Source organism: Anguilla rostrata, chromosome 13, assembly GCF_018555375.3.
Source record: "Anguilla rostrata isolate EN2019 chromosome 13, ASM1855537v3, whole genome shotgun sequence".
In the NCBI taxonomy this organism is placed as follows: domain Eukaryota; kingdom Metazoa; phylum Chordata; class Actinopteri; order Anguilliformes; family Anguillidae; genus Anguilla; species Anguilla rostrata.
Window position 1 is genome coordinate 33,370,581 of NC_057945.1, and position 23,474 is coordinate 33,394,054.

General features: G+C 44.3%; 1 protein-coding gene across 2 annotated transcripts; it reads right to left on the reverse strand.

The window, feature by feature from the left end:
* Window positions 1-236: 236 nt before the first annotated feature.
* LOC135238365 (peroxisome proliferator-activated receptor delta-like) lies at window positions 237-23,368 on the reverse strand. Of its 2 annotated transcripts, none has more exons than XM_064306156.1 (8): window positions 22,895-23,368; window positions 9,358-9,825; window positions 6,129-6,280; window positions 5,632-5,770; window positions 4,956-5,158; window positions 4,105-4,311; window positions 3,270-3,513; window positions 237-2,779 (listed from the first exon to the last, which is right to left on the reverse strand). In XM_064306156.1, exons 2-8 carry the CDS (start codon window positions 9,764-9,766, stop codon window positions 2,532-2,534), a joined length of 1,602 nt encoding a protein of 533 aa, XP_064162226.1. In that variant the 5' UTR covers window positions 9,767-9,825; window positions 22,895-23,368; the 3' UTR covers window positions 237-2,531. The 2 variants fall into 2 exon arrangements, with proteins under 2 accessions (XP_064162226.1, XP_064162227.1); XM_064306157.1 differs by lacking the exon at window positions 22,895-23,368 and adding an exon at window positions 15,955-15,975.
* Between the last annotated feature and the right edge of the window lie 106 nt (window positions 23,369-23,474).

Genomic DNA, 23,474 nt, shown 5'->3' on the forward strand with positions numbered 1-23,474 from the left:
CAAGGGGGAAACAACATCTCTTCCACATTGGAGCAGATTCTCATAACGATCCTTCTTTAGCGCTGTGGCGGCATTGCCAAGTTGGCAGTGCAACTGTATGAGCCTTTTTCATCAGTCAGGTTCAAGTAAACTGGGCTTAATTTTAAACCAGTTATCTGAGGCTGTGGGGGGAAAACACCCATAAATGCAATGCAAAGGAAAAGCCAGATGTAATGGACAGTCTTTTCAGACAGAAATGGTAACAGGTCGAGTTTATTAAAGCTCCACTGACATGGTTTCAGCAACTTATACAAAAACACATTGTAGAGATTTAACCACGGTGTGGATGCTGGTGGTTGTATAACTAGAATTGCAACTATTTTCCAGGAAAAAAAAAAGAAACACAAAAAAAACCAACATCTATTTAACATCATTTCCTGGCTGAGATGCATTGACAAGGCCAAACTTCCTGACATCAGTGTGGGTGTATAGGCCGAATGAATGTAAAAGACATCTAGCTTGATTAGGCATAATACTGTTTCTTTCAGTTATTCTGAAATGATGCCTTTATGGAATGTACCTGGGTGCGTCAATACAAGAAAAAAATATTAGTGTTAATCGCAGGCCAATAAAAGTTTTTCTAATTTTATATTCATATAAAAGATGAGGGATTCAGAACAATAAAACTAGTGATTATAATAACACTAAAATAGTTAACACTAAAACAGGGAATTCATTTTCCAGCAATACTTCAGAAACAGAGCCACACAGTATTTATATTTGTTTAATATCATGTGTTGGTCTGGGTGTGGAGCAAGGCTTTAGGGAGCCAAGCCTACCATCAGAAGGCTGGACGTTTGTGTCAGGTCAGGCATTGCTGTTACACCTGCCAAGCAGGCTACCAAATACTTTTTATGTCAGAAAATAATATGGGAAATCTGGAAAAATAACTATTAATGTTCATAAAAATAAAAAAATCAACTATGGCCAATTCCTCAGTTGACCTTATTAACTAGCCTAGACAAAAATAATGAAATAATCAAACAAAATTGATTTCAGGCAACATCCTCAGGTCTTATTTTTTTTAACCAACTGTACAGATGTGAGTGTGTGCATTAACTCTATGAACTAAACTTAGCTACTGTTATTCACACACATTCTCTGCCGCCTAGCTCTCTCACGTGTGATGTCCGCCAAATCTGAATTTCACCTACCTATTGTAGTGCTGATAAGTGACTCAGAAGAACACAGCAAACACAGCACGATCTGGGATATTCAACATGAAGACGCTGCTCGCCCCATTGGATAACCTTCCACATCCACACTGATGTCAGTGTAGTAAGATTTGTTGGTGTGACTGTCAGAATATATTCTCATCAAATCATTTAGAGTCGTAAAATCTATGTGAATAAAGCATATTGCAACACGACGCTGTATGGCTTAAAGTGGCCTAAACTCTATGACCTGATGGTTTTAGAAACAGCCTAGCCCATGTCAGTATCACTTTAAGTATCACAAGGTGGGGAGGAATCTGTCCTACTGAAATATAAACAAATAATACTTTTTCCCCATTCAATTTTAAGTCGTCTTTTCAGGTAATAAACATACCTTGAGAACTCTGTTTCAAAGTCCCTCCCAAGTATTTGAAAATTAAAAAAACCCATCGATCCATCAGTACAAAAAATGAGCAAACCAAGCTGGTGGACTGGAAGTCTCGTTTGTCCATTAAGGTTATACTGTAAGTATCTTGGGTGTGAGGTATATTTGGATTCTTTTAACTCTTCTTTCAATGATTCAGGTCAGTACCTGGAAATACTTCAATCCTGTGATTTCAAAAAAAAGGGAATTAGCCAAGTGCCCTGAAAACAAGGTGTCCGTGCAGCAATAATGGATTTGTCCAGATGTCCCAGTGGCAAAATTGGCAAAGTCCTGGGGCTGAAAACGACAGCGGATCAAGTGAGCTTTAAATAATCCAAGTGGACCTTGGCTACCTGGCTGGGAAGAATCAGAAAAAGTGCCATTGTGGTCATGTGACCCGACAGGAAGTGATGTGTGGCTCAGTTCAGAATACGGTGTGGATTTGTGCCCTCCTCCAACGTCAGAACCACCCTGAGCAGGTAAAGGGTCCTCGCCCGTCCAACATCAGGAAGATGGATGTAACTGTACCCCACTGGTCCTTTTTCAGATCTGTAACAGCTCCAGACAAGCTGATGATTTTACTGCGTCTCCACAACTGAGACAGCAAGCATACTGATCAGAAACACTAACAATCCTCTACACTAGGGGAAAAAAAAGAGGTGGGCCACTGTAAAAAGTTTATGATTGGAGGATCTAGTTTTTAAAAAAAAAAATCAGTTTACAAAAATAGTGATGATCATCCATAAAAAAGAGAAAGTGAGAAACTCTTGGTTTGCAGCGTGTGGTATTCCCCAAAAACACACACTTCAGAACGACCGGCCCACAACTCCCCAAAATATAACAGCCTTTTCAAGTCGACTCTGTAACAGCTCCGCAGTCTGTGGCTCCTCGCTGAGTTCGAGCATTCTCGGGGCTTAGTACATGTCTTTATAGATCTCCTGGAGGAGCGGGTGCAGGGACGTCTCGGACTCGGTCTTCTTGATCTTCTGAACCAGCTGGGCGTTCTCGGTGACCAGCTGCCGCAGGTCGGCCATCTTCTGCAGCAGCTTGGGGAAGAGGTACGGGGACTCCGGGTGGCTGGTCTGCAGGTGCTGATTGAGGGCCTGGAGGATGTTGTCCTGCATCTCCTCCACCTGCTTCACGTTCATCAGGCCCGGACGGTCTGGCGGAGGGAAAGGGTTAGGCGCAGATTACATACACGCAGAGGAGAGCACGTCAGTGAAACCACAAACAAAATGATACACAAACAGACTATGATTTAAAAAAAAAAAGTCTTTACGATGCTACAGTCAGCCACAAGGAGTGTTTTAATTTCACCTACTATTCTCATGCCCCCAACGTGGCCACACTGTTTGTTTCCTTTTTGGTCTCAGTCCAATTTGAAGAATATTCTTTTCAAGGACATTGTAGCACATTAAAGCACATCTTGCACTTGGTTTAAATTATCCACTGATTGAAAGGCCCTTTGGACTTTTGCCTTCAAGGGCTTGAGCTGCCAAACCCTGAAGCATGTGCTCCGTATGGGAACACCGTGTTCAAGACCGCCGCGTGCGCCATTTTGCCCCCTTCAGCGCCTCCTCGTCCCGATCTCAAGCGCCAGCTACGGCGCGTTTGGCTCGAGGCGCTGCGGGGAAGCCGGGTCCACCACTCACCCCCGCAGAGGATGATGGCGGCCACGAAGAGGGCGAGGTCGCTGTCGTCCAGCTCCAGGGCGTTGAACTTGACGGCGAACTCGAACTTGGGCTCCATGATCTCGCTGAAGGGCCGGCGCAGGCTACGCAGGAACTCGCGCGTGACGAAGCCCCGCCCGTTGGCCACCAGCAGCCCGTCCTTGTTCATCAGCGAGGGCAGCATGGAGAAGATGGCCTCGTGCACGCCGTACTTCAGCAGCGTCACCTGCGGGCCACGGAACAAAGATTCAGACACGGGGACGCCGAGATATCGCACTGAGCTGCGGTCACATGCCCCGCCAGGTCATGCGTAGTGCTGACTACAGCACTGTGCAAAGCTCTATGTCACACAAAACCATCTATAATACTCTATAGTTCCCTTCAGTTGGAAGTCAACCAGCAAAACTGGAAGTAACGGCCATCGCAAATGATCCCAATTTGGTCAAGTTGGTGCTACACAATGTTTTCAGTGTAGCCTAAAGCCGACTCAAATCCACCATTCTCAGGAAAGTACTTGATGTTGCCATAGTTGTGTTTGGTAAACATGTTTAAAAACCCTGGGCAATGCTATGGCCAATTATGCGCTGCCACAAGGACCTCCAGCTGCAGTCAATACCTCCACAATCAGGATGCAGTTATGATCCATGGGATGCATCCCTGCAACAATAACAAGCGTTTTTGATGGACAGCTGCTCAAGAAAACTCTCCATATAGGTTTACTGACCACCAGTCCACACTGTTGCATTAACTGCTAGTCCGTACCTGTAGCCCCAACCATACTGCCGCCATGCCCATTGGCCATGGCTCTGTGCCTTACCTGGTCATTGAGGAAGAGGTCGACGAAGCCCGGGATGTTCTTGGCGAACTCGGTCAGCTCCCGGACCGTCTCCACGGTGGTGCACTGGCAGCGGTAGAAGACGTGCACCCCGATCTCCTTGTTGGTGGGCGCCCCGTTGATGAGCTGGTTCCAGACCAGGCCGTTCTCGGCCTGCCACAGCGAGTCCATGTCGTGGATCACGAAGGGCTGCGGGGGGAGGCAGAGCAGGGCCACGCTCACAGACAGGCTCACAGGGTGACAGGGCTAACACAATTTACAACTAAACTACAGGGAGCGACCAAATTTGGGGTGACAAGTACGGTTCCCTGTGTTCAGTCCCACTTACAACTCCTGATTATTAGCTGAGCCACACTTAGCAAACCGCTAGGCTATACTCTTGGTTAAACATTTAATTAATCACTAAACTCTTGGTGAGTTACTCTTGTCAGCTTACATCCTGTGAGTTGAATGACTATGAACAGGCATGGAAAAACCACGCACCACTGCATTTAGTTACGTCAATCTGAGATCCATGACGTGTCAAGTCACGTGTGTTCAACCAGTGTATGCACTACATGCATGAATACTGCAATATATCATGAGGTGTGCATGTCTCATGCTTCTATCACTGCTACTGCCGTGCCAGTCAAAAGACTAAAAAAAGCTCAATTTGGCACCTGGAACATAGTTTGGGGATCCTTGAATAAAGTGAACAAAACCTGAAGACACATCCAAAGGGAGAAGCATTCTGGGATTTGAGGGCCTGGGCTGGTTTCCCCGTCCCCATGAGGGTGTTCGGGTATGGGGGGGGTGGAGGTTCAGGTATGGGGGTGGAAGGGGGTCAATCGTACCGGGTTTGAGCTGTTCTTGCCAGTCAGGATGTTGCGAGCCTTCTTCTTGGTCATGTTGAGGTTCTTCTGGTAGGCGCTGTTGACTTGCTTGGCCAGGGACTTGAGGTCCGAGCCACCAGGGCTCTGTACGCCGGTCTCTCTGGCAAGCAGTCCGGCCACCAGCTTCCTCTTCTCCGCCTCCGGCATCCGGCCATATCGGATCGCTGAAGGCGTGAAATGTGACTGTCAACGCTGGTTACTAACTAAATGTTAAATTTAAATTTAAGTCATTTACATTTACACATCAGGGCCACTCGTTTTAAGGGTTTGGCCAGTATTTGACAAATTCCTGGGCTAACAGCCAACATCTGTCATAATTTGGCACATTAAAAATGTCGGTGCTGTAGTTCCTACCAGATATTTAACAGTTCTACTGCAAATAAAGTCTCTCAAAACAGGCACTTGGTCAGATATGCTAAAACACTCCAATGCTGATTAATGCAGAGAAAACTGCACAGCCTTTGTCAAACCAAGTCTCTAATGCGGATCCCTGATAGCCTTATTTGGACAGTTAGTTGTGAAAAATGCTGTAACGGGACCTGTATTTAGCAGCAAGGCTCATCTAAAACTGGCACGACTCAAACCCTACGTGGCTGGAATTGGCCGTTTTGGGCTGCCCACGTTTCCCCCCCCTCACCATCGTGAGACATGCCCAGTGCCAGGCACTTCTGGAAGCGGCAGTACTGGCACTTATTGCGGCTCTTCTTCTGGATGGTGCAGCTCCGCTCACAGCGCTCATACTCCAACTTCATTTTGATGGTCCTTCGAAAAAATCCCTGGGGGAAAGGCGGGGGGGTGGGCGGGAAAGGTTCAGCCAAAGAGAGGGACTTCACACATCGACAACACTGCCAGCAAGTCCATTCACCCTCCTATCCCCATCTCCACCCACGCAGGTGAACAGCAGTTACCTCTATATGCCTCATATGTTTAATTGTTCAGTCCACTATTTTAAACTGATACTGAAATTGCCATTTGTCCATGAAAAAAAAACCCACAACATCCATTAAGAGAAGCGACAAGTAAAAGAAAAACAACTACATCTAAATTTTAAACCAAAACATATTGTACTACTCTGAATGAATATCCAGGCTGTGTGTCCTCCGGGACTGTGGGTGGCACTGTGCTAGTTCTCACCTTGCAGCCCTCGCAGGCGTGAACACCGTAGTGCAAGCCTGAGGCCCTGTCCCCACATATTCGGCATTCAACGTTGATCCCCGCCCCCGTGGTGTCCTCCCGACCCAGAAGAAGCTGGTCCGACAGAGAGGGCGAGGAGGTCTGAGACAGGTCTACGGAAAGCCAGAGGGACACAGTGACCCACTGACAGAGGAGTGTCATTACAGACTGGCTGTGATGGACAGTAGGCCCATCTCAATGTAGAGCCAGGTGTGGCAGTTGTGCTGCATGTACCAACACCGCAAGAACCAACAAGCATTTTAGTCTTATATTTAGACTTGAAAACTTATTTCTACTACCTTTTTTTTGCTAAGACAAAAAGTGAGAGGTGAGACAGTTTGACAATTTTTCTCACTTGTCACTTTTCTGCCTGAGGGAAAGAAATACAATTTTAAATACAATACAAAAAGACAAAAGTCTCATTACCAGACTAAAACACGAGTTAAGACAGACATTTTTTTTGCAGTGAAGAGGACCTGAGGACACACCTTTAGGAACCGTCATCTGAGAAAACATCTGTTACTAGGACGTCACAAACAAGTGTATTAGCCAGATATTGATGAATTGAGAGTATGTTGAGGCCCTCCCTTGAAGAGCAAAACAAATTCCAATTTGAGGTGGTCACAATAAGCAACAGCCTTTACCTATTTTGCTCAAACAGGTCATTTTTGGATCCGGAACCTTAATTCCCTGGTCAGTGTACAGAAATTCTTTGTTAAAGCTTTGTTGAATCTTCCATCCAAGCGCCAAAAATATGGAGCTTCACATTTTTTGCTGCATGTCAGACATTGTCACATGCTTTTGTTCCCAAATAGTGTCTGATGTGAGTGCAAGACCATCAGGCCTAGCACAGCAGAATAATACACCCACCCCACAAAGGAAGGACTCAACTCACCACCCATAAACGGATGCATATATATATATGACTTGTTGCCAAGGGGAAACCACAATGCATAAACAGGCGGCAGATGGCACTCAAAAAATCCCGTCAGTTGAAGACAACAAACTGAAAGAACAGGCCGGCTTATTACTCATCACCTTTTCCCCACTTCAAATGTTAAATCAGATTCCTGGCTCGAGAGAATATTGGCAGCGGTGAAATCTGTGGTGGGAGATGATTTGGACAGTCTGTCGGTGCACAAAGTTGAAAACGGCATTTTGGCATAAAGGACAGAAAAATTAACCCTCAAAAAGTCATGCATAGCAGCAGCATAAAATGAAGTTATGATAGCCTACCGGTTATGAAATGGAGATATTCTTTCAGTTGCTTTAACTATACATTTAAGAGCAAACATGGTGGAAACATGATTGAGGCTACAGGTTCCGGAAGTGTTTTTCAATGCAAATACTCCAGATCATAGACTTTAATCAAAGTAATAAGCAAAATATTACAAAACAGAGATTCCTGATATTCTCCTAGATCGAGAAATGTTACGATAGACTGATGTTATGGTCTTCCGCTATGTTTCAACTTTGTTCAGGAGAAATCCGTTTTTTGTTAGATAGGTATTTCAAATACTACACTACCCATGAGCTTCAGTGGTGAAAGCGTGGGCCTGAGCCTATGGCAAGAGCCTGTGGAATTGAAGAATTCGATTTAGCAACCTCGTTGTCTGGTCTAACTTTACCTCAACAAAATGGTGGACATACAGAAAACTGAGCTCTGTGATTGCATGATTCCCAGTGCAATGCTGTCTGGGACTGATAGTTTCTGCATCTTCTAAAACTGTTATGCACACAGTCTTGTACCCTTGTCTTTTTTCAACGAAATGGCCGAACAGCGCTTCACGTTAGACTGTCAGGGTAAAAGTGAATGAAGTTTTTACCCCTTGAAATATCCATGCTCACATTTCCACTCTACAATGATTTAAGACGCTCAGAATGTTCTGTGGAGGTTTTGGGTAGCTGTTGATCAAATGGGTATTTCAGACGTAAAAAGATCATTATGTAAAATACCATAGAGTACCATACTGTACCAGGGTGTCTGACTGGATCAAAAAGACAGCAATCTCCTGCAGCTCTTACAGAAGTGGAGAGGCACACTACTCATTTGTTCAGAGAAACCATAGATTCAGGTGAATAGATTCCTAGATGCGGCGTGAAAAGGACTCCCTCAACACCTTTTTAAAAGAAAAATAAAAACCATTCAAGACGACATAACAACAGTTCAGCATGTTCTGTGGCTATGTTTATGTTGCATCCTGTTATCTATGAGTAAGATTCTGATGTAGCCCTTAGATGTCAATCATATATATATATATAGCATAATATTTATATTACTTATCACCTGACTGATATTTTTTTAAAAGCATTACAGAGGACATCTTCCATTAGATCCCCACCACTTATGTGAGAGTTAAATGGAATGCTATGGAAACGTCCATAATGTGCTGTTGTTCTTTTCTAATAACACACTGTGTTTCATAACCACGTTCCTCTGGAGCATTCCAGTGGCTTTGAACCGAGACACTGCAAGAATGCTAAGAAACAAACGTTCATTGGTGTTGCCGGACGATATGAAGAATATGACCTTTCTCTCAAAAATAAAAAAATTAATAATTCTACAGAAACACTGTGATCCAGCTCTCCAGAGCTATGGCCTTGCAGACGAGTAATTAGTAAAGGGAGTAGGGAGCAACAGGCTCATAACAGACCCTGATACCTGTGTTACACTGTAATTAACCCTCTAAGGTGTAACATCACAAATACGTAATTAGAATGTTCTTAACTGAACATTCTAATGCTGATGTAACAATCACTACTGGTAACTTAAAGCAACGTAGTTCTAGAACACGGACATAGAATTTTGAAGAAAAAAAAAATTGCCTGATCAAACCAGCTATGAACTATGAGCCCACTGCGGGCTGGGTTTCCGTTTAATGTTTGAATGTTGCTTTGTCTTACTACTAAAACCATGACCTGTCTGCTCAAACAGGACACACCAAATCAGAAAGTGGCAGTGCGCCAAGAAAAGAATTGCGAAAAAAAGAGCTGAAAAAAAAAACAGCTACACGTCATCACAACTTGGCACCAACTATGATGTTCATTCGCATCGACGGTACCTGAGCACAACAACATAAGTAATACAGCAGTACAGGACACAGCATAGATCCAAGGAAGAGCACGTGTATAGATCAGCCACATATTAGCCCAGTGCCCTTCCAGGGGTAAAATGGAAGGGATATGTTACCCGTGTAACTGCTGGACGGGGCAGGGCTGTCCACGCTCGGCGTGCTGTAGCTGTTAGCGCTCTGTTCCAGCCGGTCCTCCTCTGGCTTGTCCCCGTTCTGTGACCCCATGTCCCATCCCCGTCCCTCGGGGGAGGCCTCCAGACCCGTGCCGTCCGAGCCCCCGCTGCCCTTGCCGTCCTCCTCCGAGCCCAGCTCCTTCACGGCGTCCATCGGGTCGGGCGTCCGGCCCGGACCAGTCCCCGCCGGCGTCCGCTTCCCGGCCCTGTTCTGGGGCGCCGCCCGGCCACGGGAGGGCGGGCTGTCCCCGTTGTCCAGGCAGATGCCCCCCATGTCCCGCACCGCGGCTGCACCCAGCTCCCCAAGGTCTTGGCTCCTGATGTCCAAAGTGGCTGGCTCAATCCCGTCCATGGTGCAGGGTCCAGTCCTCAACGTTCTTCCCCCTCCGTCATGGCCTCATTGTCGCCGCCCTGCAGGACAAAAAGCCAGCTTCATTAATTTATTCCTACATGCGCATGTATTGACAGTTCAGTCTAGATGCGACATGACTACTTTTCATTACATTTTTACTTTGTGACAGAGTTGATATGCACTCAAAAGGGCTGCGTACAGAGTGGATCTGCAACTGAACAACAGATGAAAACACGATTACTAAAATCAGAGAGAATCGGAGCGGTTCTGCTGCTGAGCAGGCCTCAGCCACTCTCGCACCAAAATAACCAGCAGCCTCTGCGTTTTGGAAAAGCCTGGAGAAAAATGTGTGAGGAATGCACTGCAGTTCCCAGGAGGCAGCCTGCATTGTAGTTCTCACAGGACAGGAAGAGGTGAGACCAGGAGAGCTGCGGAGAGGCCCCTCCGCTCGGGTGTCCGCCAAAGAAAATGCGCTCACGAAACGTGATGGTCCCTAGAACCACCGGCGAGCGACTCAACGCCCACACGCTAAGCGTTAGCCGGCACCTGCGCATGTGCACTGAAGCCAGCTGGAAGCAACGCCCCCCAAAACCCCCCCCCACCCCCGGCACCTGTCAGGCACTCAAGGTCTGAGCGTCTGGTTTTGTCTGAAGACATCCAGTATCAGCTATCAGGCCTGACCTTTCTCCTCATTCCGCGAATCCCGCTGGCCGAGCCCTGCTCTTTACCCCACTAGCCTCGCGCTGGGGCTGCGGCGGCCTCTAGGCACACCAAACGCACCGGATGCAGCCGGGTAAGGTGCTACACTGTGGATGGCTTATTTTTTGTGCAAAAGGTTCACCTACACGTCATGGCCTTCGCAGAGTGCAGACCACAACCACAAAAAATGGCTTCAACAACAACAACAGAACTAGGCTGATAAGACTGCACAACAGAGGTGTGAAAATGGTGTCCTAGATTTTTATTAAACTCCACCTGTAAGAGGATTTCATAAACTTCTGGGAGGCACTGCTAAAATCTTTCAGTATCATTTAATACTGCAAAAAAGAGTGGGGGGAATTATAACTGAATATCACCCATACCCATCAATTTGGCAGGTACTAATATACCAGTCAAGGTACCTTCAATGACTTAAACAAAGACAGCAACGTTGATTGGCTAGCTGATTTCAGTTGCACTTTTTTTGTTGTGACATAAACAAATCAAACACATACAAGCTTGTAAACAAAACAAGCACATCAGTCAAGGGAAAGCTGCACTTCTGGGCACTGGGCCAGGGGGAATCCAGAACGATGTAATTGGTCAATAGCATGCTAACACCGCTAAAACTTCTAAAACTAACCTGGCTTGAATGCTGAGCATGAAAGTTTAACAAAAGCTCCGTTCTCCCGTCCTACCTGAGCACAAATATTTTTTAAAAGGGAGCGCGGACAGTCTGTCCTCCGTATGTACTCTTTCCACTTTATTTCGGGGAAAGCAGAAATCATTACAGATAAATATGGGATCACAGTACAGAAATTGCCATAGCGAGGAACTGAACCCCTGGACGCACAGGTGGGGGTGCGGGGGGGAGTGGGGTTTGTATATGGTTTCAGTCAGATGCCCTATGGACAGCACCACACAGTTTTTCCAAACACAAACATACTCACAGCATAAGGGTTCTGGTTTATCATTAACCAAATTTTTTTTAATGCACTAAACAAATCACACTAGTCAACTCTGGAGACGGCAGACTTTCATCACACGTCTATTCCTGAACATGTCCATTCCAAAACAAGGAAACCATGTGAGAGATCAAATCCTTTCGCTTATGAAACAACATAGTGTTGTCATAACACAGACTGTGACTGCTACCCTAACAGACTTACCCTACTTTACACATACATGGCAGCACCATGGCAGCAGCGCATTTCACACAGCACAGGCCTCCTCTTCGACCTTTATCTGCCGAGCGTGAGATGCACATTTCTCAGGGGAGCACGGAACCAGGCTTCTGACCGAGAATAATGGCACCATAGAAGGCCCGGCTCACTCTGAATCCAATCACTCCGTGAGTAATTGCACAAGGACCGCTCGCAGGCCCGTGCAGAATTCCGCCGGGGTCCGGATTGCGAAAATCAATCACGCAAAGAAAATGCAGCGTTGGAGGAACGGCCCTCATTGGCAGAGCTCGTTGACGTTAAGAGGAGCACCGCGGAACCTTACCGCTAAAAGAATATCACACAGACAACAACAAAGTGTGCGAATAACCGCAGCTCAGGACGCTTTCAGAGATGCGCCGCTGTCTTCTGTCTCCGGGCAGAATTCAGCCCAGGGAAGCAACCCGGCGGCGTTGAGTCAAGAAAAAATACAGCAGAAACCATTTACAGTGCGGGGCGTGCGCTGAAACACCATGCATTTGGGGGCTTCTGGATGGCGCATCCTGCTAAGATGCTGGATTCCAGTGAATGGATTATGGGTGTAAAAGGGTTGAGAGACTCACCGTGTAATGATAGTACCAAAAATAATAACCAGTGCAACCAGTAATGCAAATTAGAGCCTTATAGGGTGTTGCAGAGGACCATCTCTGAGTCAGCACTCACAAACTGTAGGGTAGCCTATCAGTTATTCCCGCTAATTTGCTAGCAGAAGGCTGTGATAAGTGATAATGCATTTAGCACTAGCCAGGTCCTGAACTGTTAACAAGCAACATCTGTGAATGCCAACTAGCTGACCGTCCTCCAAAGAACTGTCTACTGCACTAACCAGCCTGACTGTGAGACCTCTCACCAGGCTCAGGACTGAAATAATGCAATTTTGAAAGGGTCAAATTCGGTGCTGGCAGATGGCTACGTAACCCGTTCTACCTAACGGTACAGTACAGGTAGACATACAATGGTTTCCTACTGGAGGACACCTGTAGACGGGGAATTGCTCAGATGATAGACGAGGGTCACTGTATCACAGGGGGTGGTGCAGTACAGGAACGCTGTATATACATGGGAGAGACAGCCTCAGTAACCAAATCAGCAATCAGTGCACATGACATGTACACACACAGCACATAGATCTGGCTCACAATGGACAAATTCTGCATCTTTCACAATCTCCGGCTTTGCAGCGATTACGTGGCTGCAAAGAGTTTATTCATTTCCCCGCGCTAAATAAGAGCAGATTAGCCCGAAACGCAGGCAGGCCAGTCGGCCGTTTTTAATCTGAGGGATGAACTCCGGGACCTCTGCAGAACGACCGCGGGCCAAGACGCGCAGCCAAGGAGACGGGCCGAGAGCGAGGCGTGATCAGGCGGGACGACCGAGGGGGGAGACGCACGAAATAAAAGAAACGGGATAAAAGCAGAGCCAAAACCAAAAGAAAAACCATGAACCGAGAGAGAGAGAGCGTCGATACTGGGCTTTCAGTTTGGTTTCCCGTCTTGTTGCTCCCACAAAATACAGGCTACGACCTATCCTTCCTCACGTATTCCCCGAGCCATTCATATCAGTGCATGGTTGAAAAATTAAAACATGTAAATGAAGAGGTTAATGACAAAGGCAAACCCTTGAATGAACTGACATCACAGCATTACAAGCTTCCAAATGTTTACAAACTGAAATAGAAAATCAGAAATAAAAAAGTTTATAAAGGGTATAAAAGTATAATTTTAAGACACCGTAGGCTACACTGGCTACATTATGAAATGGGATACTTAAATGTGGGCCTTGTCCAAGCACTCATCGTCCACAATTTTACACAAACACAGCCCAGTCCCTTCCCCCCATCACTGGACCAGACTGAGTCTGGATGGGTATTATCTATGTTCAGTGAAGTGCATAATTAGATGAATTAGGTCACTAACACAAATCAGTTGTGGACAAACACTATGGTCATACAACAAGTGAATTGAATAGCCTCGTATCTTTATGATGGGTAAAAGTTGAATTTAAATACTTGGTGCCACAGTGCCATCAGAATATCACTTAAACTGCCCCAGTACTAGCAGGGATGCTGGCATCCTGACACACTGGTTAGCAAGAGTGATCAGACTGGAATGTGAACTAAAGATGCAGTTACATCATGTATCAATGAAACCTAGTTCTACATTTTCATTGACAATGGCACATAAAATTATCATAACCCACAAATCACGACAGGGAACAACAAATTAGGTACCACAACTGTTCTATATTGGCTACCCATAAGGATTTCATTCCTTTGCAACATACCCCCTTAAAATTAGCCACCATTTTACAATAGATAAAACAAGCAAAAATATATAAGCCATTGTGAGCATGTTAGTGTCATGATTCTTTTTTTACACTGAAAGTCTAGCACAAATACAAAAAGAAAAATCACAGCCTGGTGAAAATGGGCTGGATTTGGATTCAAAAGTGCAAAGTAGGATTGAGCAGCTGTTCTCCATAGCACCCCATTAGGTGTAGAAAAACCTAAAGCCCTGGGTCCACAACAGCTCTGTTCACAGAAGAGGGAATAAACTTGTGCTGCTTTCAGAACAGATGACGAAATCCCTGTTAATCTGTGGATTTAGGTCCAACTAGCCTGTCAGGGTGGATCAGGAATTCTGGAAGAGCGTGGGGAAATTCCAGCTGCGACTGAGGACGTGCTCTGGAGGGCACGGAAAGGTGGAATATGACTTTTCTTCATCTGAGATCCTGGGGAGAAGGAGAGAGTGACAGGATCAAGACTGTCTGACAGGCCTGTAATGACAGGCTTAACGCGAAAATTCCAAACGGTGTTTGTGGTCCGGTTCCATGAACTCACGCTTCTAATGGCAGTCTTACCTCTTCAGCGATCCAAACGGATTACACGCCACTGATTTTAAACAGCAAAGCGTATTTTCCAGCAAAGAACGGCTGTAATACAAACAGTCTAATACGATTTGTCCATAACTGCGGTGTACAGCACTTTAGTGTTACCATTTGGCTGGTGAGAAAAGTCATCCAATGTTGCCATAACAAGCCTTCTTCAACTTGATCTCACAGCTGCCGTTTATGAGGCAGTGTCAGTGCTGAAAGCCTTAATAAACAGTCAAGCAGGAACACGACTAATTACGAGCGACTTAAGCAGACACTACCTATTATAATTCTGTCATAATAACCTGCGCCATCTTCAGCTCCTAACATGCACCCTGCAGATTTAGGCTGCTTGTTTAGAAAAACAAGCTGCAATCCTGCACACTACATCCAGAAAACATTTCAGGTGATAGCGCTCTTATCTGTCTACTGCCCTCTCTCCCCATTTCCTCTTCAGCAGAAATGATCCAGGTAACAAGCCACAAAACAAACGGTCGCTTGAGAAAGGCAACAGCCACTGTAAACAGTGAACACTGCCAATATAGCCTCATTTGTTGAGCGTGGATTTTACTCTACAAACTCAAATGCTCTGAATGGCTCCGTATCGGCCAAATAAGAACAAACAACATTCTATATCTAAAACCAGTGCCGGCGCTAGTGTCCTTTGGGCCCGTATGCAAAGCGGGTGAAATGGGCGCCCCACAAAGGACAATATTAGGAAATTACCAAAAAAGAGTTAACCATGACGTAAAGTATACGATCCCTTTAAATAGAGCTACAGTATCTCCGCTTCGACGTTTACCTATGTACCAGAATGCTTTTGAAAACAGTCACGCAATAATCAGGTTACTTTCAGGGGTGTAGTGGGGATTTTTTTAGTGGACGAACGCTATTTCAATTACGTCATCACACATCGCGTTATAATAATAATAATAATAATAGACTGTATTTATATAGCACATTATAATACAATATCTTCTCAAGTTATGTGGGCATTAAGCATCTCTTATTTTCAGATGAAAACACTGATGGATCAACAAACAATTACAAATGCCACAGACCCACACAGACACCCAACCAAATAGACTATTAAGATAACCGCTAGATACAAAAGTGAGAAGGTAAACAAACTAGCAACTGAATTAAAAAACTAACATCATCAACAACATTCATTATGCTACTGTGTGTAGCATTGCTTCATAACCACACAAATAATCCCAATTAATAACTATAGCCTTAGCAGACTGCAGAGTAGACAGACAGGATCCGCGAACTAACTCATTAACCGGTACACAGAGTTGCCGTGCGTGTTTGTTCTGGGATAACGTTAGCCTCCGTTTGAGTTGCATCTGACGCCAGTGACGTGGGCGGTGTCGCCTCCGGTTGAGGTGCATTTACCGTGAATGGTTCAGGCTCCAGGGAAGCCTCAGCTTGGGGTAACGTTACATCTGCCGATAGCATTACTAGCATCGTCTCCAATAGAAGCCGTGGGCGGCAAATTCGCCGCTGGTGCTGCGCCTGTGGACCACGTTAAATAAATTTGGCATTTCTAGCCTATTTTTCTGTATTTTCAAGTCTTCTTTATTGTATTTTCGCTTTTGAAAGCCCGACTTCTGCATTTTTGAGAAATAACTGTCAAGAAACGTGTAAGCTAAGTTAGCTAACGTTACTGTAATCTATGTTCATTGATGCGCGCAGCCGCGATCAAAAACCTTCAAATAATGACAAGATAATAATGAAAGCTGCTATTGGACAGAGACCCCCTGCGGTTACCAGGCACGCCCTCATTATCAACATATTGTTCTCTGATTAGACAAAATGTGTTGTTACTTTTCAGAGCTGAGATGTTGCGAGTATTTTGCGCAAAGGATATTCAATGCATTTCCCCCACCATTTCAACGGGCCTTGCGGGCCCCTGGTCAAGCTCGGGCCCCCGTGCAATTGCATACCCGCTAGCGCCGGCTCTGTCTAAAAGAAGTAAGTATAGGCTTGAATCCCAGCAGGTTCATGTTAACAAAGGTGCAATATAGGGTCCTTTCACAATTATGAAGGAATGCAAATTGAATCCAGAAGACACAAACTTGCTCACAAGAAAACTACTTTTCCAAAAAAAAAAAAAAAAAAAAAAAAATCCAGTCTGCCTGGGCTGCACAAAGACACGTTACATTTAGATGCGCAGTCCTCATGCAAAGAGATCTCTTACTGCGGAGCCCAGCTCTTCCCGGACTTGTTGACTCAACTAATGCGCAGCATGTGAAGCTCTCAGATCACTGCTCACAGTCAGGAACGACACGGGAATCTCTAGACTGGCACTCGCGGCTACAATCGGACACACCACCGGCATGTATCAAATAACTGTTTAAGAGCAGCAGCTTCCGGTTATGTTTATACAGGCTAACTCTTATTGTCCAATACCTGAGGCTATATGGATGTTTTTACATCATATTAGGACTATATCTATCTTTATCAGCAGACGCTACTGTGATGACTCACATCGCGGGTGCACTCATTTGGCATTTAAACCACTGAGCTGTTGGTTCATTAACATAGACGTTATGCATAACTAATACATATACCTGAAACCCAACTGCTGCATTAAATGACCTGGGGGTAGGGGGGGAAGCGTGTTTATACTGTACATTTCAAACTTCTCACATTACAAAATAATGTTGCATGAAGCACACTGGTAAGCATGTCTGTGAAACCAGAGCAGTTGAGGTACACAACCTTCCCGTGTTTTTGAAGTGCACCACCTTCAGCTGAGCACCTAACTGCACATCTTGCGCAACGCTCTCCCCAGAGGTGAAGCACACCATCAGCCGTGTGATCATGCCACAGTAACGCAGCGATGGGCATGCGGCTAAAGCCAATCAGAAACCCCGGGACTTAATGAGATTCTGAGAACCAGTGCGACAGGTTCCCGAGAGGACAAGTCTGAACCGTCCACAGGTCTCTGTCTGCGAACACACACTGCATCAAAGAGAAACACCCCCTCAGTGACATCCTTCTGTCAAAACGCTCTTTACAAAAAAAGGAACAAAAGGTATTCAGTACTAAATCAATTTATTAGAAAGTGAGGAGTGACACAAATTATGTGTCGTTTAAAAAAAAAAATCTGTCTGAACCTGAACTTAAAAGACTCTTGGACAAAGAAATGCAAGTAGGGTATTTTCTTCTTCTTCAAAAGTATATTTTGGCAAGCTCAGCAACGACCCACATTAATTACAGGAATCATGTTAGCACAGATAAAATGAAGACTTGCATTTAGGCTATTAGTCAGTCAATGTTTATGACCAATGTTCATGGAATCTTGGCTTTAGTCCAGATGTAGTATCACTTATTTGGTAGGAGTTAGATTTATGTGGAGCATATTCTGCCAATTTTCAATGCCCTTTTCCCCCCAGCCTTCACTGACAGTAAGTAGGTCAAAGCTTTGCTTGTTGCTAACGTGTAGACGACGTCCAGCGATCAACTCTTGAACACACCCAACGCGTTCTTCTCCCTCCACACACCACAGCTCCCGCCATAGACTCTGCATTCACATGATTTTAAGAGGGTTTAGAACAAGGCTGAATGTGGCCTCCATTCCGCGAAACCTTCAAAGTGCTGAACATTGACCTCAAGCGCAGAAGTAGGCTAATGTATGCTACAAAAAGGTACGCCAAAAGATAAAAACACTTATTCATGACGTTCACAAAACTACAACCCTGCGGGAATGGCATGAGCACGGTCCTGAAAAGTGCATACTTACGGGGGGGAAAAAAACGGTTGCATAGTTACCCCATTGTATACATCGACAGTGGACTGCCAGACCACCGCATGAGGGCTGTGTGTAACTCCAGTGTCACTGGTGAATATGTTCTCTGTCTGTCCCTTTTCAGCACTGGGCCATGGAACATGACCAATGGGGGCAAACGTGTCAGGTTTTATTTGCTGGAGCGCTGAAATTTAGATTTCACGTTAAGGCATTCACCAGATGCTCTTACCCCGAGCAGTCTGTAAATGCACATGCAAGCCAACAAGTTTAGGCAACAAAACAGTACTGATTATTCATCAGGCAGTATCCCTGCAGCTTAAGTGCGTTCCACTAGTTCCTCAACTTTCAACAATAGTCTGTCCTCTTCATTTATACTCCAATATGAAGTAGACTGTAAAATATTTAATAACCGATTATTATTATTTTATTTTTTTTTTGGAATGTCACATCAGTACACCAGTGTGGTTGATTTGAAAGTAAATGTGTGTTGACAGTGTAACGGTTCAACTCAACAGTAAGGACAGGCAACGCCCCAAATTGAACTCGAGAAAAATATCACGTAGTAACTGGAGGCCAGCAATGCTTACTGCTCTGGCAGATTCAGGAGCTGGCGGAGAGAGAGCTAGAGAACGAGCCGAGCTTTACTGGCAACGTCACGGAGCGTATTCATGCATAGACAGACTATCACTCTATCGAGTGTATTTACTGAATCTTAAAAAAAAAAAAAGAACTATCGCTCTATCAAGTGAAACTTAACAAAAAAAGAATTCAGTAATACTGAAGTTTTGCCTCAGAGTATATTCACATTCTAATTATAACAACCATAAGCAGGTAAGCTGAAGATTTTAAATAACTGTGTTATTGCTTTTTCTCAGTTCCGTGTTGCGGAAATTCATGATGCTGAACTGTATGGAAACAAGACTTGTAAACAACAATCACCGAAGACATTCACCTCAAAATTTCCAACTGACTTTTTTGGCCCCGCATTTTCCAGTTATGAAAAAAATGCAAGACCTATAACCAAGAGAAAATGATTGGGTATTTCCCAGTTGTGTGGTTGCAAATATAGAAAACAAAAATTCACATTTAATTAAAAGGACAGCCAGTATTTTTTTTAAAATGTGGTTTGTTATTTGTTTGTACCCAGGGAATACTACTGCTGAAGTGTTGAAGTGTCAAATTGTAAATAAAGGTCTGCCAGCTCTCTAATCTGTCATTTCCAACAGAGTATACTCCCTTACAGTACTCTTGTCTCTCTATAATCTCTATAATTTTTGTAACTGACATTGGTGCATCCATGTTTCTCTTTGAAGATACTTCTGCGGATAAGCTTTTTCTTATTAATCATTAATGGTACGATTGTTTGCACACCTGTGCTATTTATATGGAATTTTGGAGACTAGTGCCCACAGTGACACTTTGAGGATAACGGTTGAAAGACCTGTCACATGCCCGTCGAGTCACATGGCCAGCAATTTCCACAAGCAGTACATATCTATAATATTCAAGAACAATTACGGAAAGTTCTTCTACTTCACTGATTTTCCATATGATAAAAACTAGGTCTGTTCCATTCCTCCACAATTCAAACTGAGCAACTCTCTGAATTATTTCTGCATTCTGATTTCCCAGCTGATGTCATCAGCCGTGCCTTTAACTGACCGTTAAGGGTAACTGGGATAACCATGAGCGCGATCCTCAGACTAAAATAAACAATTCTACATTTTTTCATATTAATTCCTTTACACCATGGAAAATACAAACAACTCTCATTCGAGGTTGCACGAGTGGGAACACAAATGAGAACTAAGCAAAATGGCAGACCTTGATTGGCTTATAAATTATGGAAAATAAGAACAACAGTCTAAGATAGCCACTGAATGTAACCACGGCCTAATGTAGCCATCAAAGTTTGACAGCCGGTTGGCTGTCATGTGTGGAAAACTGCCAGATTCCACCCTACAGACAACTAGCATAAATCTAGAAAGGACAGGTGATTCTACGACTTGTGACACTATATTCTTCCTTTAATTCAAAATCCGCTACCAAAGACTTCCCAGCCCACTTGCACAGTCACTAAAGTAATTACCACTTGAACACTACTAGCAGGCACATGGCAACCTGGAAACGTCTACGCACTCTTCACCCAGTGAAGGTTTTTTCCTTGTCAAAGCCAAATTTCAGAAGGAGCTAACCCTTTCCTGAGGCACTTCCTGCTTTCCTTATTCATTTAGGCCATTAAGAACAGAACACTTGAAAAACTTTACCACAGTAAGACGAGATATCAGATTTATTTTGACTACGCCCGATACAGAACATTTGAATTGATACTACAGGCTCAGATAAGTACCTGCATCATTGCTAACTATAAAACACGGCTGAGAAAATGCAGACATAACAAGACACATAGTATACATCCAAAATTGTAAAAGGGGTGGGGGGACTAACTTGTCCCAGTCAGTTCATCACTAACCCTGTTACTCAAGGTCATACACATAGTGTATGTGTATGTGTGTGTTTGCAGGGAGAGTGGTCTCTATTTTAATCATTAATATGCTTTTTTTTTTAATGAGCCTGATGATCCTGCATGCACTGGCCACAGTCCGTGATATTTTACCAGTATTAAAATATCTAGCTAAAGTGCACATGCCATTCACACCCAAGGGATGCACATCCTGCATGCATATTCACAGTCACATACACTGAAACACTGTAGAAAATGTTCCTTACATACCAACATGACAACATACTGTTCAGAGGACTGACATTAAGCCAAGTCACAACACCCCCAGCAGCCTCATCGCTGCCAACTGTGCAACCCACTGCTAATATGGACACTATTGCCGACAGTGCACTTGTGTACATTCTCTCACTTTTTCCCACAGCAGTCCACTAAGGCAGGTACTCAGGATGCACACCTTGCCAGCTCTTCCCCTGGGCATGAATGACAAATCCCTCACAGGATTGCAGTTCAAGAGCTTCATATTCCACCATATACTCCAAATTTTCTGGTCATTTTCTGTTTCTGTTCTAATAATTTCATTCAATTTACTTTAAAAAATAAAGATATATTTATAGACAGAAACATGTTTTAGGTCAGGTAAACAACCTCCACACACTCCTCTAAAAAGCCACCCCCCATCCCTGTCTCTGCAGAAGACAAGCCACCACTGGACAATATCTGTGCGGGTAGAAAGATCCTGTGCACCACAAGCAGGAAGGCTGTGGTTTGGCTGTCAGTCTAGTTCTAAAACGGGCCAGTCTTGCGGTCAGACATGCACGTCATTGTGCAAGGTGTAAGACACAAGGCTGACGGGAAGCAAAAGCGATGTCGACAACAGTCCCGGTCCCCGCGACTCAGCAAAACGGTGTTAAAGTTTAAGGAGGAAGTTAACTCTCCAAGTCTCACCGAAGCCAAATACAACATATCGCCTCCACCGACAGCCCTTGTTAAATACATGGTTTTATCTCCGGCCTATAGGTCAAACAATACCGCGGACCATAATGGCTGTGTATGCTTAACGGCTCAACAGCAACAGATACTCTCTGTGGTACGATCTGGGTTGTACACTGCAAATCAGTAGTGTCCCCTAAGCTAGTGGACTCAAGTGTAGGCTACTGGTGTGTATTCAAAAGGCACGGCATCACAAAAACATCTGACAGAAAGAATAATTAGAGGTGAAGTCCAAAGGCTTTGATGTGGAATTTCAGATACATTTCAAGCACCTATGAAAGCTGCTCTGGGGCACCTTTCCTTCTGAATACATCTGAGCCGATTTTCATAGTCAAAAAACAATATGCTTATTCAAAGTCCCGCATGATTTCCAATCATTGCAGGAGCTAAACAAACAGACTGTGCCACACAAGTTAGCATGCCAAAGTTCGCTTCAATGTCTCCTCCTATGTCGTGGGCAGGGTGATATTAGTTACAAAGCTGGACCTATTGATTTGGGGGTCGCTAGCTCTACGTTGAGAAAACTTATTGCGTGTTTTCCTGTAGTAAACAGTAGGATGTGGTGACATCGATTAGTTTTAAGTTAACAAAAAAGATTATTTTCCAGTTCATTCACACTGCAGTCATATTTGTGCCATAGCCACTGCAATTGCTACCATTTGACAATTTTTCACACAAACCATTCAGTTGAGCATTATTTTTAAACAACATTGAGGTTACTAGCTTGACAGTAACTAGCGTTACTGACGTTAATCCTTCACGTGATAGAGATGGCTGGATCTAAGCTTCCCACAACAAAAAACAAAATGTCTTTGTCCCGATTAGCTACTTTTTGCACAACTAAAATGCAATGACCCAGCCGGCTATCAATACTATAGTCAGCTCATCACACAATAACACAGCTTAACGTCTTTAGCAAACGATAATTTTAGCTAAAAACTACTGATAAGCACAAACTGTGTCGGTATTTAGAGGCCCCGGGTAGCAATACCGACAATCACACTTACTGTATGATTCTCAATAAGCGCAGTTTGAGTTTAGGAAATTCCAACCCCGTTTTTCTGTTTGTTTGCATTGACTGACAGAGAAACGCAGTGTTACAGTTACAAAAGTGATATTTTTCTTACCTTCTAAACTGCTTCGGGAGAGTAGACAGTTTCAAATTGGTAGCTAGCTACTACGCTAGCTATTTTCAATAACATATGCTTACTTTTCCGCCTCATAAATCAGATGAATAAAACATTTGTAAGGCTATTAGATTTTAAAACATTACCACTTTTCATAGCTAGCTTGGTGTAACAGCTCGCGATCACGCAAGCAAGCTCCCTAATCCTCCAAATCGTTCTCTCACATTCTCCTTCGCAGAGATTTTTCCACGCTGCTGTCCAAGGTCTCAAGTCAACAAGACTCGCCTTACAATTAAAACTTAACCTGTCATGTTGTACTTCGTTAAAGGGAAGATTACATTTCCTTAATCGCTAAGTTTATTGTACTCTAAACATCCAGCTGGACAGTTTACAAGCTAGCTAAGTAATCCTTCTCGGTTTGCCCTGTCAGGAATCCGCCACTGTTTGTCATAGGAGCCGACGCTTACGCACAGCGTGGCGTGACATCGTTACGTTGATGCTGTAGTATTTCGTCATCAAATCGTTATTTTTTTGTTGTTGTTGAACTACATATAGGCTACCGTAAACTGTACGAAGAATA

Coding starts and splice junctions, on each gene's coding strand:
- LOC135238365 (XM_064306156.1), bottom strand. CDS start 9,766: ATGGACGGGATTGAGCCAGCCACTTTGGACATCAGGAGCCAAGACCTT. Junction 4,312..4,955: donor GCAAGAACAGCTCAAACCCG/GTACGATTGACC, acceptor CTCCCCCCGCAG/CCCTTCGTGATCCACGACAT. Junction 2,780..3,269: donor CGCCATCATCCTCTGCGGGG/GTGAGTGGTGGA, acceptor TCCCTCCGCCAG/ACCGTCCGGGCCTGATGAAC.